The 16970-nt window shown below is 42.3% G+C and overlaps 1 protein-coding gene across 1 annotated transcript in view; it reads right to left on the bottom strand.

Moving 5' to 3' along the window:
• Positions 1-16970, bottom strand: part of HADHA (hydroxyacyl-CoA dehydrogenase trifunctional multienzyme complex subunit alpha) — a 176508-nt gene that overhangs the window by 116167 nt on the left and 43371 nt on the right. Inside the window, exon 10 of the mRNA XM_033937944.1 lies at positions 1836-1892. Within this exon, the coding sequence (XP_033793835.1) occupies positions 1836-1892 (57 nt within the window). The remainder of the gene's footprint in view (positions 1-1835; positions 1893-16970) is intronic.

The following is a 16970-nucleotide window of genomic DNA, read 5'->3' as shown; positions in this document are numbered from 1 at the left end:
TTCCTGTTCAATTGGGTGTTTTTTGTTTTTTTTTCAAACATCCTGGCGGGTTTATTTTGTAGCCTCTTCACCCAACCTTTGCCCTTTCCAACCCACGCCGGTGCTGTGGTGTAAACAAAACAAACAAACAAAAAAGACTTTTCCTCTCTCTGTTAAGTCCTAGCTCACACTTGCTGTTTTAATACCAGCTCTGACAGGATACACATTTCAAATCTGATATATTGAAATCACAGTGTAGAAAATAAAATTATTTTTTTCTATCTTTTGTTATCTGGTTATTTTATTATTCAAATCATGTTGGTCCCAGGCTCTGGTTTCTGTTAACTCGCTCACCAGGGTCCCCTGCCCATTTGACATTTTCTTCTTTCTCTGTGCTCACCATCCATCTTTCATCTCTGTACCTTTGCTTACACTGCCATATCCAAATTTGTTTCTTTCCCACCATCTACCATCTCTCTCTCTCTCTCCCTGCCTTGTGCCCTGGGTCAAACCTCTCTATTCCCCTCCATGCAGCATCTCTCCATTCCTCCCCTCAATTATCATGTGAAATATTTCTCTCCCCCCCCAATGCACCATCTGTCCTTGCCCTCCACCCTATGTCCAACATTTCTCCCTCTCTATTCTTCATGCATGTCTCCCTCTCCTCCACCATATGTAAGATTTCTCCCTTTCATCCCTTTCTCTTTGTTGCACTCCTTTTCGCTCCTCCACCTCATGTCCAAAAATTCTTCTTCTCTTCCCCTGTAGAGCAGCTTTCCATCCCTTCTTCCTATGCCCCTGTGCGGCAGCTTTCTGTCCCTCCTATCCCCCTGTGTAGTACTTGCCGACTGACTTTCCCCTCCCCCCGTGAGATATGACATACCGTCATCAGTGACATGGCAAAGGGAAGGCTCCAGCAGAACAGGCCGCAAACAAACCTGTTCAAAGCCTATGTCTGTTAGCCATCCACCACCACCGCTGATTTAGGAGGCCCTGGTGGTATGACAGGCATCACCGGCGGTGGTGGTAGAGGTGGCCGGGGGGGGGGGGGGGGAGGATGGTGTGTGTGCTGGTCACAGAATCAGTGAGTACGTTTTTTTAGAGGAAACAAATTAATTCACCGAAGTGAATCATTTTGAATCAGACAGCACTAATTTGAATATTGTCAGAAACAGCGCTTGATGTATTGACTCAGGCAGTCTTGTTTCAGGCATATGGTGCAGCAAGATAGCAGGGGCAGTCTGGAGTTGGCAGTAGAGGAGAAGGGCACAGATAAGAGAGTAAGTTAGAGTTAAGCAAATATTAAATAGGGTTTGTAGGTCAGTAAAGAAAAAAAAACCCACTACATGGTAGTCTACTTTTTAACTATTTTTAGATAATATAGTGATCCCTATTTCAAATTATTAAGCATTCACGTAATCTATAATTGAAATGATAACATGTGCTCAGAGTTTGCTATCTTGCCAAGGACTGAAGCCCCTATAGCGAGACCCACTACCCAATCGTTGCATATGTGAAAAAGTGCTAAGATATTTTTTTTGAGTTGTAACTTCAGTATCCAATCAAATTGTTGAAAAGAAATTTTACTTAGCTTCGAGAATTTTTAAAGGTCCCAACAAAGACCACGTTTCATTGTCTTTTTCTTTTTAACTATTGCCATATTCTATCTTTTTCAAAAATGTCTGAAGATTTTAAAAAAGGACACACCCATCAAGTTTATGAGGATTTGCTCTTAACTGGTCCTTTCTATCCGAAATTTCTCTGCATGAGCACAGCTAGAATGAGAACAAATATTCTGCACATCCCTCCAAAAGACCTAGATTACTTAATATTAACTTTCATGCAACTTTATTTACCTGACTCTCAGCAAGATACCCAGCTTCTGATCCATTATCCAGTCCTGTTTTCACAACCTGAACAAAAAACAGAGTGAATTTGCTTCTACAAATGAAAAACAGACTTAAGGTGTTCTCTGTGTTTCCGCAGCTGGCATTGTGCTTGTTGCATCTTTGTCAGCGAGACCAAGACACCTGCAACAAGCAGATTTAAGGTGATCTCACCATGCTGAAGAAACCCTCCCCCCATACACATACACAATATTGAAAAGTATTAACTGAATATCATTCTTCTGCCACCTCAAGCACCTGACAGACAACCAAAATATTAGCCTATGTACACTGTCTTATACAGCGAGCATATATTTGGATATATGGAGACAATGAAAGCGGACATGTAATCCTGCACCTAGATGAGGCTCCGATTGTATAGCTCTTAGCCAATAAAGCCATTAAATGTTTGTTGAATAACTTTATGACATGTTTTTCAGAGCTGGTAAAAAGAGATTATGTTCTTACCTTGATAATATATTTTCCAGTAGATAGGTAGTGACACATTTTAGACAAATGGGTTATCTCCCATTGGCCACGTGCTATATGCAGAAAGAATACACTCTGGATTTTTTCTGCGACTCTCCTCTACTTTACTGGGAGCTCTAGCACCACCTGCAGTTAGTATCCAAGCATCCACCAACAGTATTTGAAGTAGGGTCATCAATAGGAACATTCCCAAGAATCAACGGTTCTGCTCAAAAGGGAAACAAGCAGCCAAAGCCAACAAAGACATCCGAGGAGCTCAGGAAATACCCTTGCATGCACTTGGAACATATATACAGAATACTTCAAGGCCCCAAAGGGCTAACCAGCATCCAAGAAGCAAATTTGGAGAAACATAAGCAGAATGAGCTAGTAGGCAGGTGCAGAAAAGACAGGGTGCATAGGATGTCTCACCTATCTATTGGAAAATATATTATCAAGATAAGTACAATCTCTTTTTCCAGTGCAATAGATGAGACATTCTAGACAAGTGTGATGCACAAATGTAGTTTCAAAAAGCTAGGGCAAACTGACTGTGCTGACTCTCAAGACTGAGGACCCAAAAGCAGAGTCCTGTTCGCCAAATTTTACAGAGTGGATGTGGCAGCAAAGTAGACCAACGAAACTCCTCAGGGGAGATCGCCTTAGCCTTGGCCCATGAGGAGACCATACTCCTTGTAGAATGCACCTTAACAGAAACAGGAGTCTGTTAATAAAATGGCCCTAAGGATCAATCTAGAAATAATGGCCTTGATCAAAGAGGCAAAACTCATTTGTGAACTCTCGATAGCGCAAAAGAACTCTGTGGACATCCAATTACTGCAAAATGCGGTCCTGTTTCTTAGAACCAGTAGGCTGAATAACCGGCAAACGCACTTCCTGAGTAACATGGAATGCTGACACAACCTACAGCAAAAATGAAGGAACTGTGTGAAGAGATATCCCCATCTCTGAGATCCTCAGGAAAGGCTCTCTACAAGATAGTCTGGAGCTTTTAGCGTAAGGTCCAAGAGAGAAGCGTCCTTCAGAGGCTCAAATGGAAGCTTGGTGAAGAAGCCAGACAAAACCAAGTTAAGGTCTGACAAAGGGAATGGAGGTTTGATAGGTAGTCTAATATGAAGAGAACCTTTCAGAAATCTGGCCATATCAGGGTGAGACGCAAGCGAAGGACTATGGTCCCTGGCTCTGTAACAAGAGCCTGGCAACTGGGACCCAAAGAGAAACCATGGTGAGGTCCTTATCAAAGCCCGCTTGGAGAAAGGTTAGCACTACTTAAGCAGGAGTAGAATACAGCTCCACATTTTTCTGGTTGCATCCATGTTGGAAAATCTTCCACGTCTCAGTGTAGGCAGACACAGTAGTCGACTTCTTGGTTTGTAGAAGAGTAGAAATGACATCTGAATAGCTTTAGTGCTCCAAAGCTGCGCACACAATAGCCATGCCGCAAGAGCAAAGCGATACAGATCCTCCATGCAGACTGGACCCAGAGAGAGGAGGTCAAGAACTGCCAGCAACTGAAGGCCGCAACTGTGCAAAGAGGCAACATATCTGTGTACCATGGCCTATAAGGCCAGTCTGAGGCCACAGAATGACTTTTCCAAATCAGCCGCATTCCTTCAAAGGACCTGACCTATCAAGGGTCAGGGAGGAAAAACATATAGCTGAACTCCCTGCGGCTATGGCTGGACTAGACCCTCTAGACACTTATTCCGGGTTCAGATCTTTAACTGAAAAATCATACTGTTTGAGTTCTTCACCGTTGCCTTTACGTCAAAATGAGGCAGACCCCAGTACAGCACAATGGTTTGGAACGCCACCGAGAACAGCACCCACTCGCCCAGATCCAAGGCTCATCTGCGGAGGATGTCTTCTTAAACACTGATGACTCTTGCTACATGCGCTGCTAAGAGCACTTGGAGATGACATTCCATCTAGAGAAAGAGTAGACAGGCTACCTGAGCCAGAGATTCACCCTGGGTTTCTCTCTGACAACTAACAGATGGCCCTGCTGTCACAGTGTCGAAGAAGACAGAGGAAACCATTGAGGAGGAAGTCCAGAAGTTAGAGAAGTTCATCGATGAGGCATACAGGGAGGCTGTGGAAAATCACCAACAACAGTGGAACTACCAAGATATACCCACAGTGAGGGAGGATCACCTGGAGGACAACCACAAGGAAGGAATGGGTGACACAACAGTGAGCCCTGGAAACAGCGGAAGGAACCCACAGGAAGACGAGTCCGGTGCAAGCCACCACCAGGATGAGGGAAGATGAAAGTGCACAGAGGACACAGACCTATGGCTGGAGATATGGACATAAACCACAGGCACGGACTTGCGGCCGAAGAGACATGAGAAGATAGAGGACAGTAATCGTTTTGGGGGACTCCATCATCAGGCAAGTTGACAGCCACATAGCGGGAGGAAGACAGGATTGGCTGGTGACTGCCTACTGGGAGCCAAGATAGAAGATATAGTATCATCGACAGCGTGGAACAGGAAGACATGGCAGTGGTGATCCATGTGGGGACAAACAACATGAGCAAAAGGAACTACAGCAGGGAAGGACTGAAGAACCAGTTCCGGATGCTAGGAAGGAAGCTGAAGACCAGAATGTCGAGGGCAGCATTCTCAGAGATTCTGCCGGTACTCAGGGACGACGAGAAGAGGCAGACAGAGCTGCTAGCAGTCAACGCGTGGATGAGGCGCTGGTGTGAGGAAGAAAGATTCCACTTCGTGCGCAACTGGACGACGTTCTGGGGGATGGATTCCACCTCAGTGGAGACAGAACAAGGCTACTTGCAAGCAACATCAAGAGAGAGATTGAGAAGTTTTTAAACTAGGAAGAAGGGGAAAGTCGACAGTCGACCAAGGATCAATGGTTCGGGAATCGGGATAATCAGAGGATACCGTGCAGAAAGATAGCGGGGAGGACTCACCGGATCATAGGCTAAACAGAAATCCTGATGGATTGAAAGTGACACAAGAGGGGAGAAAAAGCAAGAAAGCAACAGGCCGCAAACTCAAATGTATGTACACGAACGCAAGGAGCCTAAGGAATAAGATGGGAGAATTGGAAGCTATGGCACAAAAAGATAACCTTGACATCATCGGCATCACGGAAACATGGTGGAACAAGGAAAACGTCTGGGACACTGTGCTACCAGGATACAAACTATACCCCAGAGACAGAGTGGGTCAAAAAGGTGGGGGTATCGCCATATATGTCAGAGGAAATAAAGTCTACCGGAGAGAACACGTCGGAAATGAAAAATAAGGTAGAGTCTCTATGGGCCAAAATTCCGGGAACAAATGGAACGAAAACGAAGATTGGCATCTACTACCGACCCTCAGGGCAGTCCGAAGAAACGGATGGAGAAATGACGGACGAGATTAAACGCAACTGCAAGGGAGGCAACACAGTTATCATGGGTGACTTCAATTATCCGGGGATAGACAGGAACCTAGGCACCTCCGGCTGCGGTAGAGACCAAGTTCCTAGAAGCTGTAGGCGATTGCTATCTGGAACAACTTGTCAGGGAAAATACAAGAGGAAATGCAATTCTGGACTTAATTATAAATGGACTACGAGGACCGGCACAAGGTGTAGAAGTAGAAGGGATGCTGGGAAGCAGTGATCACAATATGATTCGCTTCAACCTGGACATGAGGGCAAAACATCGATCCAGAATAGCCACGGCACTGAACTTCCGAAAAGGAAATTACGAAGGGATGAGACTCATGGTGAGGAAGAAGATTAAGAAGATGATAAGCATTGTAAAATCACTGGAGCAAGCATGGTCCCTTTTTAAGAACACAGTCACCGAGGCGCAAAATCTATATATACTGCGTATCAACAAGGGATCCAAGAGGAAAAAGAACAGGTGTGGCTCACTGTAGCGATGAAAGAAGCGATCAGAGACTAGAAGATTTGGTTTAAGGAATGGAAAAGGTCAAAAATGGATGAGAATTGGAAAAAGCACAAGCAACATCAAAGCAGGTGCCATAAGGCGGTGAGATGGGCCAAAAGAGACTACGAGGAAAAAATAGCTAAGGAGGCGAAAAACTTCAAACCATTCTTTCAATATATTAAGGGGAAACAACCCGCGAAGGAAGCGGTGGGGCCGTTGGATGACCATGGATGGAATAAAGGGAGTGCTAAAGAAGGACAAAACCATCGCCAACAAACTGAACACATTTTTTTCGGTATCCTTTACCGAAGAGGATACCCACAACATACCAGAAGCCGACAGGCTATACGCAGCAAACGAAGACGGGAAACTGACTGAGTTGATGGTCAGTCCGGGAAACTACAGACCAGTGACTCTGACCTTGGTACCGGGAAAGATGGTAGAGGTGCTGATAAAGGACCGCATCGTTGACCACCTTGACGGACAGAATCTAATGAATACCAGCCAACACGGCTTCAGTAAAGGAAGATCTTGCTTGACGAACTTGCTGCACTTCTTCGAGGGAGTAAACAGGTAGATAGACAACGGTGACCCGGTCGACATTTTATATCTGGACTTTCAGAAGGTGTTCGACAAGGTCCCGCATGGAATCGAGGATGAAATACTCACATGGATTAAAAACAGGTTGGCGGATAGGAAACAGAGAGTGGGGGTAAATGGACAATACTCGGACTGGAAAAGCGTCATGAGTGGAGTGCCACAGGGTTCGGTGCTTGGACCCGTGCTCTTCAACATATTTATAAACGACCTGGAAATTGGAACGATGAGCAAGATGATTAAATTTGCAGACGATATGAAGTTATTCAGAGTAGTGAAGACACAGAAGGATTTTGAAGACCTGCAACGTGACAAACATGCTCGAGAAAAAGGCTGGCTTAGCTGGCGAGCTGTGGGGACATTTTCTTTCTGGTATCTCTCCTCTGCATTTTCCAACAGCAGTTGGGTATGTTAGTTATTACTCCTGTTCAGAGTATTGTTTATTCTGTTTCCAGTTCTGCTTGGCTATTTGGCAGACTGATAGGAATAGGGGAAGGTATCTCTTATGTACTATTCCACAGTTTTGTTTCAGTCTCCACCTGCTTTTTATTTTTTTTTTATAATTCTTTATTCATTTTCAAATTAAACAAGTGCACAAAAGAGTATATTACAACAAATTATTCCAGAATAGCACTTTGATATCTGCCATATAAACATCTAGTAAAATCAATAACCCCCCCTACCACCCACCCTTCATCATATTTTCAATAAAAAATATACACATATTATATATCATAGTATAACATAATATGTAACATTATTTCCAACTCTCTCCCCCCTTTAGTGTGCTAAAAAAAAAAAAAAAAAGAAAACGAAAAAGGAGAAGAGAAGAAGTGCTGACTATTCACTACAATATTTTGCCAATGGCCCGCATATTTTTATAAATTTAGTATATGTCCCTCTTTGTATTGCTATTGCATGTTCCATTTTAAATATATGGCATAATGTATTCCACCAAAATGTATAACTAAGGCTAATTTTTGTAACCAAACAGGGGTCCAAAACACTCTATGTAACAAAAATAACCAAGTCTGTCTCATAGATGCTGACACTGTACATCTCATTCTCCAAGACCAAATTCGTGGCCATTGAGATGCAGAAATTTGGTGCTTGATCTCAATGCTCCAAATGTCTCTCAGACCATTCTTTGGTTTTTTATTCAAGTACCCAGATAATAATTTATACCACAGTGCGGCTCGATGTCCTAGGCAGTCTGCTTGGTAGCATAGGAACTCCAAACTATACTGATTGTTCAAAGTCTTCTATTCAGGGAACCCTACCTGAATGGCCTGCTTTAGCTGCAACCATTTAAAACTTTGTGTTTTACAAAGACCAAATCTATGTTGCAGTTGTGAAAATTCAAGCAGTTTACCATCTGAAATAACATTCTTTAGAGTTCGAATGCCTGCAATAATCCAGTTCTTCCAAAGGACTTGGGCTCCGCCAATTTTAATCTTGGAATTTATCCATAAAGATTGATTAGTTGACTTATTAATTGGGATAGGTATTAATTTGCTGATATATCTCAACGTTTTCCAGGTATCCATTAACATTTTATTTTCCCTATATCTCCTAGGCATGTTAATGCTTGGAACATGAACTAAATTCAAAGGGAATATAAGGTGCCATTCCAAGTATAACCAATCTGGTGCATTATCTATGAGTTCTGGGAGGATCCAATACATACCCTGACGTAAAATATAGGCTTGATGGTACCTATAAAAATTTGGAAAATTTACCCCTCCCTCCTCAATTGATTTTTGCAAGGATACTAAAGCAATTCTAGGCATTTTACCAAGCCAAAGAAATTTCATTAGAATACCATTAAGCTTTTTATAAAAGGACTAGAGAATGACACGGTGAAAAAATTGGTCCCCGTCACCGCCCCGTCCCCGTCTCACCATCCTCTGCACCGCCCCGTCACCGCCATTCCCTTCACCGCCCCGTCACCGCCACTGCCACCCCATTCACCGCCCCGTCACCGCCACTGCAACCCCATTCACCGCCCCGTCACCGTCACCGCTGCATACATAAAAGCCTCAAACGGGTACGATTTTATATACTTTTATTTATTTACGTATAAAGGAAACATTCTTTAAAACTTTAAAACTTAGTTAAATATTAGTTAATAACTATACAAAAACAAACACGACATGTACTTTTAATGCTTACAATGTTAGCCTACATGGTAAGTAGACGCGGCTGCTGTACCTAATCGCGGCAAAGATCTCCCTGCCGTGATTAGCATAGTGACCGCGGCTATGGCTGCAAGTCTCCCCTCCCCCCAGCGATCACGGCAGGAGGGCACCCAACCCCTCCTGTAGACCCCCCCCAACGGCCCTCCCGACAATCGCAGCAGAAGGGTACCCAACCCCTCCTGCCGGTCCTCCCAATGGCCTCCCCTAAGATCGCCGGCAGGAGGGTACCCAACCCCTCCTGCTGGACCCTCCCCCAACGAACCCTCCCACCCCGGAACCCCCTTAGTCTTACTTTCCAAGTTGGACCGGACGGCTCCTCACACGTATGGCCAGCAGGCTTGCCTCCGTCCAAATGAGGCGGGCCCGCCCCTACCCTGCCCAACCCACAGGATCCTAGGGCCTGATTGGTCTAGGCACCTAAAGCCACTCCCGCTATAGGAGGGGCCTTAGGTGCTTGGGCCAATCAGGCCCTAGGATCCTGTGGGTTAGGCAGGGGAGGGGAGGGGCGGGCCCGCCTCATTTGGACGGAGGCAGGCCTGCTGGCCAGACGAGCGAGGAGCTGTCCGGTCCAACTTGGAAAGTAAGACTAAGGGTGGTGTTTCGGGATGGCGGGGTTTGTTGGGGGAGGGTCCGGCAGGAGGGGTTGGGCACCCTCCTATTGGCGATATAGGGGGCCGTTGGGGGGGCCGGCAGGAGGGGTTGGGCACCCTCCTACCAGTGATCATAGGGGGGCTGTTGGGGAGCTGGCAGGAGGGGTTGGATATCCTCCTGCTGCGATCGTCGGGGGGGCTGTTGGGGTAGGCAGGAGGGGATGGGTACCCTCCTGCCGCGATCGTTGGGGAGGGCTGGTTCTGTCGGCATGAAGGGCTGAGCACCTTCCTGCCGGCGATCGTCGGGGGGGGGGCGGGTTCTATTGGCAGGAAGGGTTGATCTGACAAATGAGGAGCACGGTGAAACACAGGTAAATAGCGGTTCCTAGAAGGGGGTACATTGGCCTGCGGGGACAAATCTTTTCACCGTTTTTGCGGGCGGTGAAAACTTTGGTCCCCGTGTCTGCGGCGATTTGGCTTTGGAGTCTCCATAACCCGCAGCCACGCCGCAGTTCCCTGCGGGGATCACTCCCCGTGTCATTCTCTAAAAAGGACCCCTGAAAATAAATCGGTATCATACTCATTTGGTAACAAACCACAGGCAAAATCATCATTTTAATAGTTTGAACTCACCCCCACCAAGAAAGATGTAAAGGGTTCCATTGCTCACATAACTCCGTAACTCTTTTTAAAACAAATTTTTCATTTTCCTTCACTGTATCATCAATTGTACTTTTAATTTGTATACCAAGATACTTAAATCCATCCTCTTTCCATATGAATGGAAAAGAATCAAATAATCCTTTTAGACAATAAACATTTAAAGGTAAAATTTCTGATTTACTCCAATTGATTTTATAACCCGAAAATTTACCAAACATATCAATTAATTCCAACAAGCAAGGTAAAGTAGACTCTGGATTTCTCAAATAAAGCAGAATATCATCTGCATATGCTGAGATCTTATATTGCATATCAGAATAAGGAATACCCTGTATCCCCTTTGCTTGTTGCATAGCTAACAATAAGGGTTCTAATACTATATCAAATAACAAAGGAGATAAAGGACAATCTTGTCTATCTCCCCTCTGCAATTGAAAACCCTCAGACAACGTATTATTAATATTTAATCTTGCAATAGGGAAGCTATACAATGTTTTTATCATTTGTATAAATCCAGAACCTATGCCAAACCAATCTAAAGCTTGATACATGAAATTCCATTCCATCTAAAAAAACAGCAAAAGCCGGCTCTTCCAAATTCTTTGATAAATTTAACATATGAAACGCTAATCTAGAGTTATTAGAAGAATGTCATTTAGCAACAAACCCAGTCTGATGCATATCTATAATATAATGGAGAGCTTCAGATAATCTCAAAGCCAAAATTTTCGCCAAAAGTTTATTATCCACATTTATTAAAGATATAGGCCTGTAGTTTGAAACCAAAGTAGGATCTTTGTTTGGCTTAGGCAAAACAATTACTACTGATTCAGCCATAGTACCCTTAATATAACCTTTTATAAGTTGTGCCTGATATAAATTTAATAAATAAGGGGAAAGGACATTTTGAAATGTTTTATAAAATTCTACCGTATATCCATCACCACTTGGAGCGGATCCAACTCTAAGAGACTTCAACGCTGATTCTAATTCTTTTAGAGATATAGGTTCTTCTAAACTTCTTTTTATATGTTCAGGAACCTTAGGTCCAATAATTAAATCTAAAAAATTTAAACCATCCTTTTGCCTCTCAATATAAGGCTCAGAAGAATACAGGTCTTTATAAAATTTCAGAAACTGTTTTAATATTTGATCTGTTTGATTATTTATAACACCGTTATCATCTTTTATTGCATCAATGTTAGTTCTTCTTTTCTTTGCTTTAAGATAATTTGCCAATAATCTTCCCGCCTTATTAGAATTTCCATAATACATTGTCTGTTTGGAAAACAAATCTCTTCTTATCATTTTTGAAGCTAATTCATTATATTTACTTTTTGCTTTTAAAAGAGCTTGCAATACATCATGGTCCCATTTGATTATCAATTTAGATTCTAATAATTTAATTTCTTTTTCTAAATCCAAAAACTGCATTTTAATCTGTTTCCTAATATAAGCAGAATAGGAAATAATATAACCTCTCATAGTCGCCTTAAAGGCATCCCATAGATTTTCAATAGATGTATCCTCTAATAAATTAAATTGAAAGAATTCCCTAATTTGTACTTTAAAATTTTCCAAAAATTTGTCATCCACAAGCAATGCATTATCAAATCTCCATAGAGGTCTTTTATTCTCTAATTGATCTAATTGTAATTCTACCCATATTCCAGCATGATCCAAAATAATAATTGGATCAATGGAAGCTTTAATAACATGTTGAACTTAATGAGATGAAACAAATATATAATCAATTCTTGAAAAAGACTTATGAACCTGTGAACAGAATGAAAATTCCTGATCATTAAAATGAAGAATACGCCATATATCTTTTAAATCACATGAATTAACCAAATTATCCAAACCTAAAGATTTTATATTTTTACTTGTTTTTTAATCCATTAATGGATCCATTACAGCATTGAAATCTCCAGCTACTACTAAATTAGAAGTAGCCAGTGGTAATAACAAACTCTGCAAATTTTAAAAAAAATCTTGTTGGTTCGAATTAGGGGCATATATATTAAACAACGTCAGGGTATTATTTCCCAAACTCATATCTACGTGTAACCACCTCCCTTGTGGATCTGAGTTTACTAATTTAAAAGTGGCCATACATTTTTTATTTATAAGAATTGCTACCCCTGCTTTTTTACCTGAAGCCGGAGCAAAAAAAACATTTTTTTCACTCACCCACCCACCCTCAAGTTTCTGTGATTCCATCATTTAAGGTGAATCTCCTGCAAATAATAAACATCCGCATTCTGCTTTTTTTAAAATGGTAATACTTTTTTCCTTTTGATCATATGATTTAGGCCATTGACATTTATAGAAAAAAATCTTAAGACATAATACGATTTTATTTCATAAACATATTCTTCTTTTTCCCTTCTTCCACATCCAAAGTCTGAAAAAATTCTCCCTTTAGCACACCTATTTACCCCTATATTACCCAACCTCTTACCAATCCTTAACATAATCACCACAATATTGCATTTAAAACCCACCTTCTTCCCACCCAACCCCCCCAATATAATGACTGCCTAAGAACACACATTGGAATAGTAACCCCAAATCCTCCCCCTGGGCAACCTATATTTACTACCCATTCTCATTTCATTAAGACATATCTCTAACCCAATCCATTTAAAATTATTCTTTAATTCTTCATCATATCAACATTATATCTTCTTAGAAATTATATTTCCATTTCCTACTAACAGTCTAATTAATCAATTTATCTGTATGTTACTAAATATTTAATTTCATAACAATATTTATTTCATTCTTTTCATTAATTAATCATTATATTCTTAACTAAAACCAGTCCTATCCCCAAAAAACCCTGTAATTCATTCCCAGTATTCTACTTATTCCGTATCCTCATCTAATAAACATTTTCTATAATATCATATACAGATAAAACAATCAATATTAATTACATTAATATGTATAATTGTATATATTTTGAAATTTAACTTAATGTAATATATAATAACCCTAACATTAAATATCTTTCAAATATTTTACTTTCATCCTTAATACACAACCTTTATCCAGTCATACAAAATCCTATCTGCCACTTAATACAAAAAAAAAGTAATACCCATACTTCCCAAAACATTTCATCTGAAAATACCTCCATTCAGTGAAAGTAAATATTCATTATATAAAGAAAAATTAAATTACAATTCATGCTCAAGAATAAATTATTGTAAATATAATATCTAAATTTTCATTCTTTGTTTTATTTATCCATTCACCTACTATCATTTTCAATTAAAAAACAGGCACCCTTCTTTCCAGGTTTTAAGAATATAACGATCATCCACTACTATATCACACATTCATACTTAACATAAATCAATTAATATTAATTAATTCTCTTTTTTATCATCTATATTTCCTCCATATAATATAATTACCATGTTATTAAAATTCTAGGATTCCAATATAAATCCAATCCATTTGAAGCTATACTAAAAAGCAAACAAAAAGAATAATCTCTCTTTTACAAAAGTACCATTTTTTATATCTGAAACTTAAAATAATCAAACATTCATTGCATATAACTCTCTATGAATTTCTATTGTATATCTATTTTCTATTTATTTTTATTTCTCTCTTTACTTCTGTATGCATCTAAATGCATCCAGAAATTACCACCACCATTAGTTTTATCCATACAACATTCATAAAGCACAGTTACTTACCGTAACAGGTGTTATCCAGGGACAGCAGGCAGATATTCTTGACTGATGGGGTGACGGCACCGACAGAGCCCCGGTACAGACAATTTTAGAGTGATTGAACTCTAAGAACTTGGAAAGTTCTGGTAGGCCGCACCGCGCACGCGCGAGTGCCTTCCCGCCCGACAGAGGCGCGCGGTCCCCAGTTAGGATAAGCCAGCTAAGAAGCCAACCCGGGGAGGTGGGTGGGACGCAAGAATATCTGCCTGCTGTCCCTGGATAACACCTGTTACGGTAAGTAACTGTGCTTTATCCCAGGACAAGCAGGCAGCATATTCTTGACTGATGGGTGACCTCCAAGCTAACAAAAAGAGGGATGGCGGGAAGGTTGGCCATTAGGAAAACAAATTTTGCAAAACAGATTGGCCGAAGTGTCCATCCCGTCTAGAGAAAGCATCCAGACAATAATGAGATGTAAAAGTATGAACTGAAGACCAAGTAGCAGCCTTGCAGATTTCCTCAATAGGAGTGGAACGGAGGAAAGCTACAGATGCTGCCATCGCTCGGACTCTATGGGCCGTGACAGAACCTTCCAGTGTCAGTCCGGTCTGAGCATAACAGAAGGAAATGCACGCTGCCAGCCAATTAGACAACGTACGTTTAGAAACAGGACGTCCCAAGTTATTCGGATCAAAGGACAGAAAGAGTTGGGGAACTGATCTGTGGGGTTTAGTACGCTCTAGATAGTAAGCTAGAGCCCTCTTACAATCCAAAGTATGTAGAGCCTGTTCCCCAGAATGAGAATGAGGTTTCGGAAAAAAGACAGGCAGAACAATGGATTGGTTGAGATGGAATTCAGAGACAACCTTAGGAAGAAACTTTGGATGTGTACGCAGAACCACCTTGTCATGATGAAAGACCGTAAAAGGTGGGTCTGCAACTAGTGCATGTAGCTCACTGACCCTCCTGGCAGAGGTAAGGGCAATAAGGAAAAGTACCTTCCAAGTGAGAAATTTGAAAGGAGAGGTAGCCAAAGGTTCAAAAGGAGGCTTCATTAAGGCGGAAAGAACCACATTGAGATCCCAGATAACAGGAGGGGCTTTAAGAGGTGGTTTCACATTGAAAAGACCCCGCATGAACCTGGATACCAGGGGATGAGCCGAGAGAAGTTTTCCATGGACTGGCTCATGAAAAGCCGCAATAGCACTGAGGTGGACTCTGATTGAAGTGGACTTGAGGCCAGAGTCGGACAATGAAAGAAGATAATCCAACAAGGTCTCCACTGCAAGAGAAGTGGGATTATGATGATGGAGAAGACACCAGGAAGAAAATCGTGTCCACTTTTGACGATAACATTGCAAAGTGGCCGGTTTCCTGGAGGCATCCAGAATTGAACGAACAGGCTGAGACAAAAGTGTATCATGAGAAGTCAGCCCGAGAGATACCAAGCTGTCAGGTGCAGAGACTGGAGGTTGGGATGCAGAAGGGTCTCCTGATGCTGTGTAAGTAGAGAAGGATACAGAGGAAGAAGAAAAGGTTCCCTGGAACTGAGTTGAAGTAGAAGGGAGAACCAATGCTGCCTGGGCCACCTCGGAGCAATCAGTATCATGGTGGCTCGTTCCCTCTTGTGCTTGAACAAGGTTCTCAACATGAGAGGCAGAGGAGGAAAGGCATACAGGAACAGATCTGACCAGTCAAGGAGAAACGCATCCGCTGCTAGACGGTGAGGAGAGTAGAGTCTGGAGCAGAATAGGGGCAGCTGGTGATTGTGAGGAGCTGCAAAGAGGTCTATCTGAGGAGTGCCCCATTGAGCGAAGATGGATTGTAGAGTGAAAGGATCGATTGTCCACTCGTGAGGCTGGAGAATTCTGCTGAGCTTGTCCGCTAAGGAATTCTTTTCTCCCTGAATGTAAATAGCTTTCAGGAATAACTGGTGACTTATGGCCCAAGACCAGATCTTCTGGGCTTCCTGGCACAAGAGTCGAGAGCCCGTTCCACCCTGCTTGTTGATGTAGTACATCGCAACTTGATTGTCTGTGCACAGTAGAAGAACTTGAGGGAAGAGAAGATGTTGGAAAGCCTTGAGGGCATAAAACATCGCTCTGAGTTCCAGGAAATAGATGTGATGCTTCTTTTCCTGGGCTGTCCAAAGGCCTTGAGTTTGGAACTCGTTCAAATGAGCTCCCCATGCATAAGGAGAGGCGTCGGTGGTGATGACTAGTTGATGAGGAGGTAGATGGAACAGAAGACCTCTGGATAGATTTGAGGATACCAACCACCATTGTAGAGACTGATGAAGAGATGATGTCACAGATATGTGTCGTGAGCAAGGATCCGTCGCTTGGGACCACTGAGTAGCAAGGGTCCATTGAGGAGTGCGCAGGTGAAGACGTGCGAGGGGTGTGACATGGACTGTGGATGCCATGTGACCGAAGAGTATCATCATTTGCTTGGCAGATATGGAACGTTGTGGAAGCACCTGCTGACATAGAGACTGAAGAGTCTGAAGACGGTTGGATGGCAGGAATGCTCTCATGAGGAGTGTGTCCAGTATCGCTCCAATGAATTGAAGTCTCTGAGTGGGGATGAGATGAGACTTGGGTAGATTGATCTCGAACCCCAGTATTTGCAGAAACAGGATGGTTTGGTTGGTGGCCAGGAGTACTGCTTGAGCGGAAGTGGCCTTGATTAACCAATCGTCCAGGTAAGGAAATACCTGAAGGTGGTGAGAGCGTAGAAATGCAGCCACTACAATGAGACATTTGGTGAACACCCTTGGAGAGGAAGCAAGGCCGAAGGGCAGCACCTTGTATTGGTAATGACAATGATTGATCATGAAGCGGAGATACCGTCTGGAGGTTATATTGATCGGTATGTGAGTGTATGCCTCTTTGAGATCGAGGGAGCACAGCCAGTCGTCTTGATTGAGAAGAGGATAAAGAATGGCTAGAGAAAGCATCTTGAATTTTTCC

Source organism: Geotrypetes seraphini, chromosome 3, assembly GCF_902459505.1.
Source record: "Geotrypetes seraphini chromosome 3, aGeoSer1.1, whole genome shotgun sequence".
Classification (NCBI taxonomy): domain Eukaryota; kingdom Metazoa; phylum Chordata; class Amphibia; order Gymnophiona; family Dermophiidae; genus Geotrypetes; species Geotrypetes seraphini.
The sequence above is the reverse complement of the archived record's forward strand: the minus strand, read 5'-3'. Positions and strand labels throughout refer to the sequence as shown.